This window comes from Hetaerina americana, unplaced genomic scaffold, assembly GCF_022747635.1.
Source record: "Hetaerina americana unplaced genomic scaffold, ioHetAmer1.1.p SCAF_2, whole genome shotgun sequence".
Lineage (NCBI taxonomy): Eukaryota > Metazoa > Arthropoda > Insecta > Odonata > Calopterygidae > Hetaerina > Hetaerina americana.
The window spans coordinates 28,513,226-28,528,679 of NW_027286763.1; the positions used below are offsets into that span (position 1 = coordinate 28,513,226).

The following is a 15,454-nucleotide window of genomic DNA, read 5'->3' on the forward strand; positions in this document are numbered from 1 at the left end:
GAGACGATTCAGAGTAATGCGATACGCGAGCTGAAGGCCATTCTAAAATCTGCGTTCGAGGACTGCTTTAAGATGTGGAAGCACCGTTGGGAGAGTATGGTTCAATAAAATGGAGACAACTTCGAAGGATGCTATGACCCGGATCACGAAGATTAGTAGCAATGCGGAGTAACGAACGCAGGTCGGATAGCTTTCGAAGACACCTCGTAGTGTAATTGCGAAGGAATAATAAAGCTTTGATAAGTACGCACCCTTTCTTAAATAGAAGTGACGATGAAGGAGTAGTAGATCGAGCGAAAGACGTATAAAAAATGTGACGAACTTCTTATGCAGTGTTTCGCAGTCGATAATTATTCATATAATTTTTATTGGATTTCAAAATATTGTGAATCAGATCAAAGAATATTGCTAAAATTAAAAAAATTACTCCATATTCTTCCTTTCCCAAGTTAGGTCTCAAATTTTGGGTAGTTGTTCAATATCAAGTTGGTGAATTGGCTAGTGAGTATACCCGCCCTCCCTCTGAGAGGGAAATTGGGTTCCAATCCTGGAGGTCTGTATACCGATCTAGACTTAGAAGTTGAATGCGGCACTCTGTATGTCGGATGAGACGCGTTTAATCGTGTGCGACCAAATAAAACCTCCCGTTATCAAGAGTTAGCTAATGTCACGCTCCGGCCTATCCTGTCCACACATTCTCCCCTCCTCCTCCTCACTCTCTTCTCCTCCAAATCCCCCATCCAACAAGTTAATAATGGCGTGAATGACATCCATATTTCCGACGCCCCTCTCCCTGACAATGACTCTTGGTCTCGGGAAGTCTTGCGAGGATCCCTCAGGGACAGGCTGCATTCAATGGTGGCTCTCATCCCATGCTCCATGGTGGAGTTTCAATTTGGTGACACAGGCATGCCTTTTGTGACTCGGGGATTACTTGCGTTATCTCTTCAGGAGATAAAATGAATGTGTTCAGATGAGATGGATGAGTCTTACGAATCGATCCCACTGTGTCCACGGCTCATTCACGAGTCTTTAACGGGCTCGTGAAGTGTACAGAGCCCTACACGCTATTGTTAAGTTTGCAGAAGTACTTATGCTGCTCATTTATCCTGCAACACCAGTGTGCACACGAAGGAGTAATACAACCGGCATAAGCTATACGAGCATTGTAAACCAGAATAGATGTAATCGTAATAACGGCCGATGCACGTCCGAGTCACGACTCAATTTTATTATCGCTGCTTTATAACACTTGAATTAAATTACGATTTTTTTAATAGAGTTCCTTACAATATAAAATATCTGATAATCTCTTTAGGGCTATTAATAAAATTTCACAGCGAAATATTTATTCTCACCGTCTTATATTGCCAAAATTTGATGGATATCAGTATGTAATCATTATAAATACTGTTTCAACTACGTTCATTCGTGTTGTTCTTTAGTGTTGTAGTCCAAGGTTACCAAGTGTAACCAAAGATGTATTTTTGAAATGTTCAAATTTATTATGTTTATATTTTTCACACGTTAGTCATATTCCTCCTTTAATTATCCTGCATTGTACTGCGCTTGTGAGTTAAGCGAACTTGCATGAATGACTTTCCTCACGAAATTGCCGCGTATAATAATAACTCTTTATTCTCACTGTGAAATTATGAAACTCATAATCAAATCGCATTGTATATATGAAGAGGTCATGATATCAACCACCAAATACAGATCTCGAGGATTGTCATTATATTACATTTTCTCGGGATATTTACTGAATGGTTCATTAAATCATTCAATCGACCGGTGTCGTCCAATAGTCGGCATCATCAGGTCGACCAGCCTAAATTATAACTATATCACTAAAATTTCCAAGGAAAAAAATTGTACCAGCTGCATTATCGCATACTGTGACGATCTTGGGCTATTATAATCAACAGCACTGTTTCTATAAATATAATACCTAGAAAAAAGTTTGCAAAATATATCTGGTTTACAATACCAAAAAGCGTACGAAACTTTATCACATCCACAATTTTAAAGGAATTGGAATTAAACGCATAAATTAGCTGAAAGATTAATAAAGATAGTGCATATTAATGTAAATATCTTAAGACGGTTATGGTTGGTTTCGTTGGAAACCATAGTCGCGTAAAGGAAACAAGAAATCACATGGCAACGGTTATCACATGTGTGTGTGCGAGAATGGAGGTTAAATAAATATACATTGCCACCAATAAAAATGCCGCGATTCTAGAATCAAGAGAAAACGGACACAAAGGAAAAGAGATGTGAGGAAACGGGATGGGCGTGGAGTATGAACCATCTTTTATACATCACAGTCACGAGGTGGGAATTTTGGTGGAAGTAGAGTACAACGTGTCCCAACTGCTGAGGAAAGCTCAATTCCGGTGAAGTTTTCAAATCAAATTACGGAATTCTCTTGCACCATGTAAAACCAGTGCCAAGATTCAGATTACAGAGAGAAAAACAGTGATGTCATTGCACATATCTAATACGGATAAACTGTAGAGTTCAATCATGAAATTTACCACGAATCGAGACATTCGTAGCTATCAGTGGAGCTGTGAAAGAGTTTCCTCCTGGGGTAGAAAAGGTTATATTCCTCTAGACAATGTCCTATCATCACAAGAATCAACCCAAGAACTGGCACGATAGGAAACCGTGTACTACAAACCAAATGCCGATTGTAAAAATGGCACATCAAGTTGATAAAAAGAAGAAACCATGTTTCCCAATTACAATCACGTCGCCTGACTTGTCCCAGCAAACCTTGGTGCTCCAAAAAATCACGCCGTTTCAGTAGATCTGATGATGCTTAATGAAAATAAAAAACTACATCCAAATAATCAATCTTTGATTTTACAATCCCCAAAAGAATTAGAATTAAAATGTGTCACGATTTGTATGATATCCGATTTAAAATGAAGAATTGTGAAGGACGTTTCCGTTCAATCGTCTATTTCATCTTGGTACATTTCGAACAGCTCTCATTAATTAACCAGAAATAAATTTTAAAGTTTTCACAGGGATTAATGACGTGTCACCAAGAACAAATTTCCTCACGGCACCGGTGACGTTATCAAGCAACGGATGGATAAGCATCCGCAATAATCCTGTCGGAATTTTGGGACAACTCCGGGTTCCTGCCTTTCGGCAAATTTCTCCACATGGTCTTTTCCTTCTTCGTCTCTTCCTTACTTGTTCAAGAGCACGCTGTTTGGATTGGATAACGGAGCCATGCGAGATCGACAATATTAACCGCACGTAAATTCAAACAATAGACATAGAAATAGGAATAACATATCTCGCCCGACAGAACCTGAGTAAACATTTTATTTGTTCTTTGTTACTACGAAACAGCAAATAAAAAATAAATACCTCCGCCGTACGGTTCATAGCTGACACAAGTCAATGTCCATACCAGGTTGAATCCTACGTCAATATCCTCCCGAGTGCCCTTAAATAATCTTTACCCTTCCAAAACTCTTCCCACGCGGACACATCCTCAGACGTACTGCGCCGTGTTGGATTTGCCGGAGGCCCCGGCCCGTTCGCCGAGCATATCCTCACGGGTCCCCGCGGGTCGGCACCAGCGGGCCAGGAACACAGCGTGCAGCGTGTCCCGGAACGCCTCCCGGAAGTCCCGATTGAAGTAGGCGTAGATGAGCGGGTTGAGCGCCGAGTTGGTGTACCTGGCGGGAGAGAGAGGAGAGGGGCGCTGGAGAGTTCGGACACGCGAGAGGCGGACGGTCAATGCAAGCACGTGTCCATCCTAAGACCTCCGTCATTTAACACTCTCTCCGAATCCATTCCCTCCGCTGCCATCGGTCAACCACAATACCTTGGATATAGACCACTAAAGCTTAGATCGATTAGTGTAAAACAAACTCAGAACACCTTCTGGGCTTCCACCCTCTCCCCGACTGACGCGCCCTCCTCATTGCCTAGGTAGGGCGAGTGATGGGTCGGGTGCGGCCGGCGACTGGATTTGAGGAGTCCACGGCAACTCTATTCCCGGCGAACGTGCCGATTGAGTGGATGCAAAGAAACAAGAACAGCCGTGAACAAGTTGAAAGTGTTTCATTATCATTCGATAGTCTGGGTTACTAATGTTCTTCTGCAAAACCTCCTCTCAAAAGACTCTAGTCTACGCTCATTCTCTTGCACAGATGACCTCGTGGACAGATGGTTTCCCATCCGTAGCGTTGTATAAATCGGATACCTGGTCTTTTAGGCAAGACGATGTCATTGCAGCGCAAATTGGAGGCTTTTGAGATATTGTTTTGGAGGAAAATCGGGAAAATAAATTGGCCAGAGAGAAAAGATAAATTAGGAAAGACAAATAAACTCTGATGGGCGAAGAGAGGAAATCGGAAAAGGCTGATCAAGTGGGTGGGATGTTGAAGGTCAATATCGAAGAAAGAATATTAGGTTAGCCGGGGAAAAAAGAAAGGAAGATAAAAAGAGACATCGTCAAGGCAACGTTCGGAAGGGCTGAAATATACAAATAATGTAGCAAAATCAAGGGTAAGTTTTCATGATGCACCGAAGATAATATTCCTTGGAGACCGTCCAAAACCTGCCTTGATAGATAGAAAAAGCCTCAATGAGCCTGTGTTGTAAGCCGAATGGGGTACAAATATTACATTAACGACTTAACTAAATTGATAAACATTTATAGAATCAATTCCAGTTTAATGATAATTTTAGCCCCACATAGGGTAAGAGATAATTAGCCCCACAAAATTGGTACAATGGCAGGTGAGGCCACAGAGAGGTTTAAGGGACGTTGATTGCTCGACTGACCGATATGAAGAACAGTTTCTTCATTTCACAACTCGAGACAGCAATGATAGGTAAAGTCATTTACAAAATGTGGACCCCCTTCCGGCCCAAATTTCGTGCCCAAATGATGGAGGAAGTTCTCTCGTTTTTGTTAATAGATTTTGATATTTTCGTCTCTTCTCTTGGGGAGTTCAATCCTTCAGGATGAAGTGAGGGATGTTTGTCATCGGGCGGGATGACATCCATCTCCGCTAGAGTAATCATTGGCCGTGGGAGGGGGAAGGTATTTCTGCGACGCCGAGAAATCGCTAGTCCACTAACGGCAGTTGAGAGGACAGATTGCTGGCGCGATATGGAGTGCCACTGGCGGGGAGATAATTTTATTATGTACACGTCGATGGACTTGCCTTCCTGTCCCAAAGTTGAAACAATTCATAACTACCTGCTACCCTAAAAGCCACCCCAAGGTATGAGGTTGGGATTGCCTTCACACTTGGCATGTACAGAATATGAAGGACTGTGTGGACTTTCATGCAATAATGATACGAGATGGCACAACTTCGTTCTGACCCGCAAACATATAAATATGAGAAAATGGCGTTTTCTTTTCGAGTTAACCTCGTAGTTACAAGATATTTCCATCATATAAAGGTAAACTTAAAGTCCAAGAAACTCCGGGAGATTCCGCAACAGTAACTTTTAGCGGAGTCATCCGCCAATATTAATTTCAATGCAACAATTTCAGAGCGTAAAATCATTCGCCTTCACCGGGATCCCAGTCAAAGTGAATGATTTTTACACTCTGAAATTGATGCATTTAATTTTAAAGTGTTAAATATGTGGCATGGACCCACTAGAATGGCCATTATTTCCCGTCGGAGCACTGAGCTCTACTAAACACAGCATAAAAAACAATATACATTTGACATTCAGCCCGTTAGGACTGACTGGTGGGAGAGCGAAGGACGATTGTGGTAAATTCATGAAGGGGGACTATGGTGTATCAAAACGTTATTGATTGATATTTGAAATATAATTATTATATAGACAAGTTACTAGTTTTATAACTTTTACGGAAAGTTACGTTATTTTGAACTTTACCATTAAAAAAATCTTTTAAAAACTATTAGCGACTAAACTTGCGCTGCACGCTACACGAGTCTTTAGCGCATTCCGAAATTTCTTCGATCCCAACGGATCCAATTCTCCGAATCCCTTCCCTCTAAAACTCCCTGGCTGCTCTTGCCTCATCCTCTTCTCCTCACGGAGCACCTTAGTTCCTTCTTAAAGTGCCTTCTCTTCAAACAATCCCGTTGGCATTGGGCCTTCCTAACTATTTTGTCTGGCTGCTTTGTTAATCCTGCCATGAAATTACTTATTTTGCTCTACCTGGCCGTATTAATTGATCCCAATGAATGGAAAACCCTCGGCGCTGTTTGTGGCGCGCTGAAAAATGAATAAAATACAAAGAGAGAATTAAAATTATTAGAAGGATTGATAACCAGGGGATACCCAGCATCTCACCCAAACGGTGAAACGAATGTCTGTGACAAAAAATACTTTCATAAATTATGGAAGGAGCAAGAGCATAAAAAAAAGCGCGACCTAATGAGTTAACAAAATAGTAGTATTCCATCCAATATTTTAAATGTCTATTTTATGAAGAACTCTAAAAAATGAAAATTAAAATTAAAATATTTTTAGAGAATTAAAGTATGAAAGAAAAAAGTGGAAGCGCTATTAGGCAGATGATCTTACGATTATTGAAAAAAACGAAGTGGGGCTTACAGAGAACCATTCATGCGTCAGAACATATTTACTAATAATAAAATCTATAAATACATTATACAAAGCCAAAGAACAAGGTAAAAATTAAGTTAGATAACTTAATAGACTTTTTTCCATGAAAATTGGAAAACATCCCTCTATTCTCGAGCATTTGCTGAAATTCCCCGCGAATTGAAGCTAGGCGAGGTGAAGAGGGACGGTGCAGCGGTGGCAAAGTTGTTGATTGGTGGGCCACCGAGAGAGGATAATTAAGGCACCAAGAGCATACAATCTTCCTGTTTCTAAAGAACTAACTAACTATGCGCTCCTGGCCTTAATGCCTGACGATTACAGCAAATACTCACGTTCATATTATCAAGTCTGACCACGCACGCCCCGAATGTACTCGTAGCAATTTCAACACGTCCGTAATTGCATAAACAGCATCCCGCTTTAATCTCACTGTAAGCAACTCACTTAGCTAAGGTCCAGTTTGAAAAAAGAGAATAGGTGACCAAAAACGATATGAATTGTCAACACAAACTACGCGTGCTTTTGCTATGCAAAGCAATCATTCATAAAAGGAATCGGTCTCGCCCTCGCAAATCAGTCTCGCACAGAACGTTGCTCGCGCCAGAACGAAGCAGGAGATTAAGGAGGCAGGTGTAGATCATCGAAAAGAATCAGAAGAAATGAATAAATCCAGGAAAACATGGAATTATATCATGGGTGTCACCATATTATTGAAGACAAGAGCATATACCAATCTATAGGGAAAAGAGACGTTGACGGACCCAAGAAAATACGTGAAGAAACCCATGTGTAAAGTAGGAGCAGGCAACTTTTCTATACGGTGAAGTGCAGAAGAAGAACACGAAAAATCAATACGTTGTAAAGTGCTCTTGGGAAGTCGCGTTCATCTTCGCCGGCGACTGTGATTTGGTAGCTGTCGGAACTTGAAACTCTCTCCCGGGCGCGCTGAACACGTACAACACCCCTCTCTTCTTCTGCTAGGATTTACTGAAGGAGGGTGGCACGGGTGCCTGGCGTTGCCGTGGTTATTCCTTGTAAACTATGACTTTCACAAGTAAAATATTGAAGGATAGCTCCTCATACAGCGGCTGCTAAAAGCCATAAAAAGCTTTCAGCAATAAAGGTTCTTTTAGCAAGTAAAATACGTGTATTAGCGTTCCACTCACTCTTTGATACATTATGGCAGAAAAGCGGAACATTAAGTTATTATAGTCCGACATAAATAATTGTAAACCATGCATGATTCCATTTATGATCACTAAGTATGATTAATCGTCTCTAGAAATCATATGGTGAGACAAAAATAAACGTAGCGAACTTTTGAGGGAGATTCTGTTCATTCTAAGCATGCTTTCTGAGTTTGAATTTTTTTACCCAATAGCTTTAATTTATGCGTAGTACAAATTTAAGTATCTATCCTGTAATCCTCTAACATTTTCTAAATTACAATATCATATTTTTTACATGGGCTAAGAGAAGAACCAAGTGATATTGCATAGAAACTCAAAAACAGTATAGCAGCTGACAAGTACGTGCGTATTACGTTTACATGCCTGCAAAGTATAGAATGTACTGGATTAAGTGGAGAATATAAGTAAGCGGTGGATGAAGTCAGATGTGAGGATGATAAAAAGATGAAACAAATTAAAAAGGAAACGCTGCGTGCATAAAAAATAGAGTTTTGCGAGAAGGAGTTTAATATGCCAAACACTTGGTTTAAACAACATAATAGATGTAAGTACACTTGAAAAAGCTCCAGAGAGAGAGAGAGAGAGAGAGATTCAGTGGGATTAAATTATGAAAAAGTAGAGATAGTGCAATCATATTTCAGAGTTTCCAAAATATTGACAGCCTCAAGAAACAGTTTTTAAAAAAGTTTACATATGGGTGGATTCCCCTGTAGTTGATTCTCACGTGCAAAAATGCTAGCATCACGATGGACTAAATATTGGCACATGTGAAAGCAGCTACAACAATTATGTATTTGAAAAACCTTATATTTTCCAGTAATCTCCAATTGGCACTTTTAATCCAATTCATATCAACAAAAGTTGACCCATTTGCTTGTTGGGATGAATCCAAAGGAGTCGGGAAAAGCGGATGCAGAGCGTTCTGATCGCTACTCGAATGTTGGAGACTGTGGTAGAGGGGAGAGAGATAGGGGAGGAAAAGGATAGACCTTTTGGAAGGTTGTATTGATTGGTAGTGGAATGTTTGAAGACTGAGCTATTGGGGAGAATATTGGGCAAGAATGGGAAGATGTTGCGTATTTTGGACGGAATGCAAATAGGCAGAAACATGTGCAGTTAAAGCACGGCTAATTTTAGTGCATAAGGTAATGGTATTTACTGTCGTGTTAAGGGGGATTAAATTTTTTCCAGTGAGAAGAATGAATTGAATATTTTCCTCATGGAGACGAAATTCTGAGATTCTTGAAGAGAAGTTAGGATAAGTTAAAGGTGTAAGTAGGGGCGAATAATCCTATACAGGTGAAATAGTTCATGTTTTTTTGACAGTGTTTGTAAGGAAACAGGTTGGAACATTAGAAGTGGAATTACTTGTGGATAAAGAATTTGGAAAATGAAAGGAATGAGAGACAAGTATGCTAATTAAAGATGCAATAAATGAAGTTAAAGCTGAACTGAACTATTTTTCGTGGTGTGAGTGTGTAGAAGCATTGCGAGAGTAAGCTGGACAGAGAGGAGAATTGAGGACAAAATTTCAAGTATGGCGTCTGAAGAGAGGAGGTTTCTGGTAGGGAAATTTGAAAGAGGTAGAAATATTTCGAGCTAGGTTGGGATACCGAGGGCCGTAATAAATGGAATAGTATTGGGTTAGCAATGACGAGTAATGAAGAGAATAGACAGCAGGTAGGACCGAATAAGATATAATGTTGGGCATGTAAGGGGAAGTCCGTGGGGTTCGAAATGCGTGTTGTAGTAGTTAGTAACTGCTCCATACCTGTGATGAGTCGATCACCATTGGCGATTTGAATGTACATGTAGGCATTGTGACATTGTAAGAAAATCCAATACGTAAAGGAGGACAGGCTCGGAAAGATATTTCGACTTCATGCTGTTCAAAATATGATCACATGTATGTCTCCATTGAATAATCCTAAAATTTAATTTGATATCCTTATAGCTATCTACTTGTAATTACTTTATGTCATCAACATTCAAAAATAGCTATAATTATGAGAACAGTCGTCCTCTGCGTCGGTTGAAGTGGGTTCTTTTGCACTCGAATCGACGCGGTCGCCCACGCCGATTACATCCTCCTCCTCTCGTAACGGGGAAGCCGAAAGAAAATTTCATTTTTATCGATTGTTGGCAGTTAGTGTTGGATCGTTCAGGAATTCCACAGATATTTTCTCCTGCGCTATTCAAGCAACCCACTCACCTCACGATGGAGAGAGACACCTCTCATCCGCAAGTATTGAAGTTATCACCTGGCATGCTTCCTAATTTGATTACTCAAATTAAAAAAAATCCTATTATAAACTTTTTGACACATTTATGATGCAATGCCTCCCTGTTGCCAAAAATTTTAAATCGGGCAATAACAATATTTTCAACAGGTTTAATCAGATTTGCGGCGTGAGTCTGGTTTCGCTATGAACCAGCATTAATTTCCATTAGCTTCATAAACATAATATCAGTCGGGGTAAATGTTTAACGAAATCACCTCCGACTATCAATTATACACATGAACAGCAAATGGATACTTTTTACAAATATTGGTTAAGTTTTGAGTGCTATTAAGCTTTTAACAACTGGTTAATAATATTTCAAAATGGAATATAACAAATTAGAGATAATTTGCTAGCATCCATTGTATGAATGTTGCATCAGAAATTACCTGAGGATAAAACAATAAAAAAAGAAGTCATATTCGTAAAATTTTTCAATTGCTTTTCTATTCTAAGTGAAGTTTTGTGTTTTTTATCCATAAGAATCCATATCACCTAAATAACTAGGCAGAGGTGCATACTTCCTGTTTAATTTAGTTTTTCTGCCCTTTATGTTTTTCCCCTAGACGAACGGCTGAAAATGTAGGAAATATAATAACTGGTGTGGTAGATAATAGTCGTATGGCATTCTAAATTAAAAAAATTAAACATTACTTGCGAGTTTTTATGGTACATATAGTCCGTGGATATACCGCATGTCCGACGCATTTCTGCTCGACGCAAAACGCAACGAGAGGAAAGTGGACCCAGAATGCTCGACGGATTTCTGGGTCCACTTTCCTCTCGTTGCGACTAGGTTCGCATTTTACAACCTGGTAGGAATATAGTAACTCAGTTTAAAAGGTAATCTCCATTTAGATGAAAAAATGTTTTCATCCTTATCCCCTTTTTTTCAATTGAAGATTAGTCCTTCATTCAATACCTCACGCACGGATCGCTTGCTCGTCTTGAAACGCGTTTCGCGTGGCCTGGATATTGGGTTCTCGCTCCCTCTCTCTCCATCTCTTTCGCGCCACTTTGAAAAAATATTCCCCAGTAAAAGCCTATATAAATGCAAAACATGTAGAGGAAAAACCATTGGAAAAATAACACTGGTAGGCTCGTGACTTTGACCCGAACAAAAAAATACACCATTTTGATAAAAATGGAATCGGTGCGGAGGTATTCTGATGCCGCTAATGTGATTGTACGCGGTTATGCTGGACACAATTAACTTCCTTAGCGTTTGTAATATTTTGAGAGCTACTGGTTAGAAAAGGACAAATAGACAGCATTAGTGGTTTTCCTAAGGGGAACTCACCCGATCCAAAAGAGGGCGGAGACGAGCAGGTGCGGCGAGGGGCAGTCGCAGAGCGCGGAGGCGACGTACCAGAGGAAGAAGGGGAGCCAGCAGGCGAGGAAGGCACCCACAATCACCCCCAGGGTGCGGGCCGCCTTGTGCTCCGTCCGCCACACCGCACTGCTCCCCGCGGCGCCATCGTCGTCGTCACCGGAGGCCCCTGGCCCTGCGGGTGCGACGGGGCAGGGGTCAGTGTGGCCCGACTCGGGGCCTCTTCGGGAGGATAGGCATTGTGGGGGAGGGTAATCTCGAATGATTATGGTGAATATTGAAAGTGAGTGACGGGAAATGGGAGGCGGAAGGGTAAGAAATAGTGTTAGGAATGATCGTGGAGAGGAAACAGTCGATTTTTGTCACGGAAAGAGTTTGATAATAACTAAATAACTAACATGCTTGATGTGCTTTAGTGCAAACTTAAATGAACGTACCTATGGTCGTGAAATAATGGAAAACGAAAAAGCCAAGACCGTAAACTTGATTGGCACTGGGTTTGTTTAATGGGGTAGGTGAAGACAAGGTGACAAGTGAGAGGAAAATGGAGAACACACACTCGGTCACATGGGTGTGTTTGGAAAACAGTGACCCTCGTGTACCTCAATCGTACACAAACAATGCAAAAATAAATAAAGGAAGCAGAATTATCACTACTTGATCACTAAGATGCGTCGAATGACGTTCACACTGGTGAACCGCATCTACACACATATTCAGGGTTGATTTTTCTAAGAAGAGACCCGCTTTGTAGGCCAAACACCTGGTGTCCGGTTTCCTCTAGGTATTTACCTACTCCCGCACTCAACTACCTTCCCTAGTATTTTTATTATCGTGTGTGGGTAAACCCTGAGCGAATGTGTGAGTGCGATTCACAAAGGTGTAACACACCCGAGAGATTGAGTGACTTCAAACGTGAAATTGGGTCCTTTCTTTTTGATTTTTCAATTTTGTTTCGTTAAGTTTCATTTCTGTGTAAGATCAACGGCTCACTATGATAGGATATATCCTTGCAGACCCCGAGTGTATGTGTATATGCGATTCACGAGAGTGACTGTTATTTAACACACCCTAGTGATCGAGTGGTTGTAAGTATGCTCCCTTTATTTATTTTTACATTTTTTGTTTGTGATTGATGCACACGAGGGTCACTGCTTCCTAAACACACCCAAGTGACCGAGTGTGGGTTTTCCATTTTCCTCTGACTTGCCACCTTGTTTTTACCTACCCTCTTAAACAAACCGAGTGCCAATTAAGTTTACGGTCTTGGGTTTTTCTTTTTTAATGTGCTTCAGTTATTATTAAACTCGTTCTGTGACAAAAGTTGACTGAATTCGATGAAATGAAATCAACTAATCGACTGCGACCAGTCTTTGAGTACACATAAAAAATTCCGAAAGAAAAAAATGGTAGGCATCAGTTTGATAACATCAAGGTTAGACATAGATTTAGGAGCAGGGACATCGACCCATACATTTGCCCAAGGACGGACGCAGATTGGGACCATGACTCAATTTTTATGCGACGCAATTTATAATAAAAAACGAAATAAGAAGTAAAAAAAAGAAAAAGTCCCAAGAAAAAAATTGATAAAAATCTGAGGGAAGATAAGGGGATTGGAATTAGAGTAAATACCGGGAATTGCTTTGTGTGAAAACGGAATATAGTAGCTAGAGTAGCAGAGGAAAGAAGATAGAGAGACGAGGAAACAACAGGAAAAAGCAGCAATAGAACTCATAATTTGTGTATGAACTAACATATATTTCTCAAAACAAGCGTTTAAACACTACATTTAGCCATGGGACCCCTTTTCCGAAATCACCTCTATCTTTGCTGTCTTGACTGGATTGATTGGACTGGAAGACCTGGACCTCCAACGGAGGAATTTGATTGACTATCCCTATCCATTTTGTTCCACCTATTCATTTAGTCCAAAATATCCATTTCTATTGCTGTAGCCCCTTTTAATCTGTTTACAGCGGAAATCCTAATCATTCCAAAAATATAACATGGCCTTTTACTCTTTCACTAAAGTTTCATGTCAGGATTCCTCAAATTCCTTCGCAAATCGACTTCACAAATTGACTTCAACAAATCACTTCATATGCGTCAGAAGAATACCTGTACATTACAATCGTCTGCACCATAATGTCACAGTCTCGACGGCCCTCCTTGCATCTGGTGCCAGACTCACTTCGTGGTTTTTATAGTTCACCTGGTTCTTTCTAATATTCCTTTATGAAAAAATTGAGCTTCTTCGAAATACAACTTACCTCAATTTGCACTTTCTTTGCTAGATTCAAAATTCTAGTCGCACATTTCAAAGGTAGTCTCGCCAAAAGCACTCATTATTTCTGCATTAAAATTACTTTTTTTTTTAACCACGGGTGAAATGACACTCCTGTATCCACTAAATAATACTCTCGGGATTTCCTGTCGCCCATTGAGCATATTCGCTAAAACTCAGCGCTTCGCTCTTTCAACTGAGAGCGTTATCGGGATCAGGGAATTCAAAAGGCATGACAAAAAATGGACTAGCTAACATTCATTTTTTCGCCTCATAAATTCTCAATTTATGTTAAATGTTTCAGGAGTACTGTGGCTAGGTATAGAGGGTTCTTAAATTTTAATTTTGCGATATTGGAGCCAAAGATATATATTCATCTATGAGCTACGGAAATAGTTACCGGAGTGATTCATCTAAAATATGCGTAATCACTCATTTTCCTTCTCTGTCCTCGACGTGACGTCTACTATCGGACGCTCAATATTGAAGCGGTATAATGAGTAAAAAAAAATTATAAAGTGGAAAGGTGCTTCGATCAGTTATTTATTATGTTCGACTTCCACCACATCACGCCTGAAGCTACTCAATTTGTCCGTAAAATGAGATTTGATCGAGCGTGGGGCAACCACCGAAGAGAAAATCAGCTTCCACAGTTTCAACTGACAGCAGGTTTCTACAGTTCAGAGTATATTAATGTCAGTTTGCTTGTGTTTTTTATCCTACGTAGACCGTGAGAGTCGCCTCCCCACTTTCGTTTCCCTTTCGCCCTCAGTTTTCTATCCGCCTGACTTATTGCCCTCATTGTGTTCATCATCCCTCCATCGAACGGAGCCTTTTTTGCTCATATTTCCTACAAATGGATCCAAACTTATGAATATTTATTCTAATCCACACCAATCTTCAATATAACATGGTCCAGCATCACCCATAGTCTTTTATGTGTCTATGAATCTCTATCATCATAATAAAAATTGAAATATCTGCTTACGTGGGCACGCAAGTCTGTAATGTATTTTTGAAAGACTGATTCCATGTGGTATCTTGGATGTTGCATCAAAACACTGTTGAACTCATGCTATCAGTCACCACAGAATGTTTGCCGTGACATACGATTTAATGAATTCAGTTGGTCACTTCCTTGTCGTTGCAATGAGAGCATATTCGTGAATCAGTTTTGGTAAGGTATATATTTGAAGGATTTTGTAGAATCTAAGGTCTTGAAACTGGTAATAATGTATGCGTTGTAGTATTTTGCATTATATTTAAGTTAGTAATACCGTTGTGAAAGCCCTGGGTTCTTGCATATTGCCCCTTGAAAATGAGCAATCGCTCGGTTTGCATCCTTATGAATACCCGTTGAAGAAATCCTCTCTGGATAAAGTGCAATGCCTTCAGACCACTATCTTAGCTGCCTGCTCCTCTTATGAAAGCCTAAGGATGGACGAAGGTCTGGTTGAGGGAAAAATGTCGTCGTGTGGTCACTATCGCGGTAGACCAAGATATTTTGAGATTGAAATATGGCTGAACGGTCCATATTTAAGGACGCAACATGCAATTTGCTTGGATTCATATGCCTTGGGCTGTGCAGCCTTTATATTATGAAATGGCGTGAGAATTCGCTGGGCTTCCTGGAAGTTTTCGTTACGTGGTTTGTTTTGATGAAAAGCGTTTCGCCTCACTCTCATGGTGTTGTCTCCGGTTCGAAGTGGACAACATTCCACGCGACGGAAACTTCCCGGAAGCAGAGGGAAAACCTACCCAAGCAAAA

General features: G+C 40.4%; 1 protein-coding gene across 1 annotated transcript in view; it reads right to left on the bottom strand.

The window, feature by feature from the left end:
• The window catches only part of LOC139687652 (octopamine receptor beta-2R-like), a 31,028-nt gene that overhangs the window by 7,137 nt on the left and 8,437 nt on the right, over positions 1-15,454 (bottom strand). Inside the window, exons 2-3 of the mRNA XM_071584891.1 lie at positions 11,370-11,574; positions 3,486-3,704 (exon numbers count right to left, since the gene is read on the bottom strand). Of these exons, the coding sequence (XP_071440992.1) occupies positions 3,518-3,704; positions 11,370-11,574 (392 nt within the window). The 3' untranslated portion in view covers positions 3,486-3,517. The remainder of the gene's footprint in view (positions 1-3,485; positions 3,705-11,369; positions 11,575-15,454) is intronic.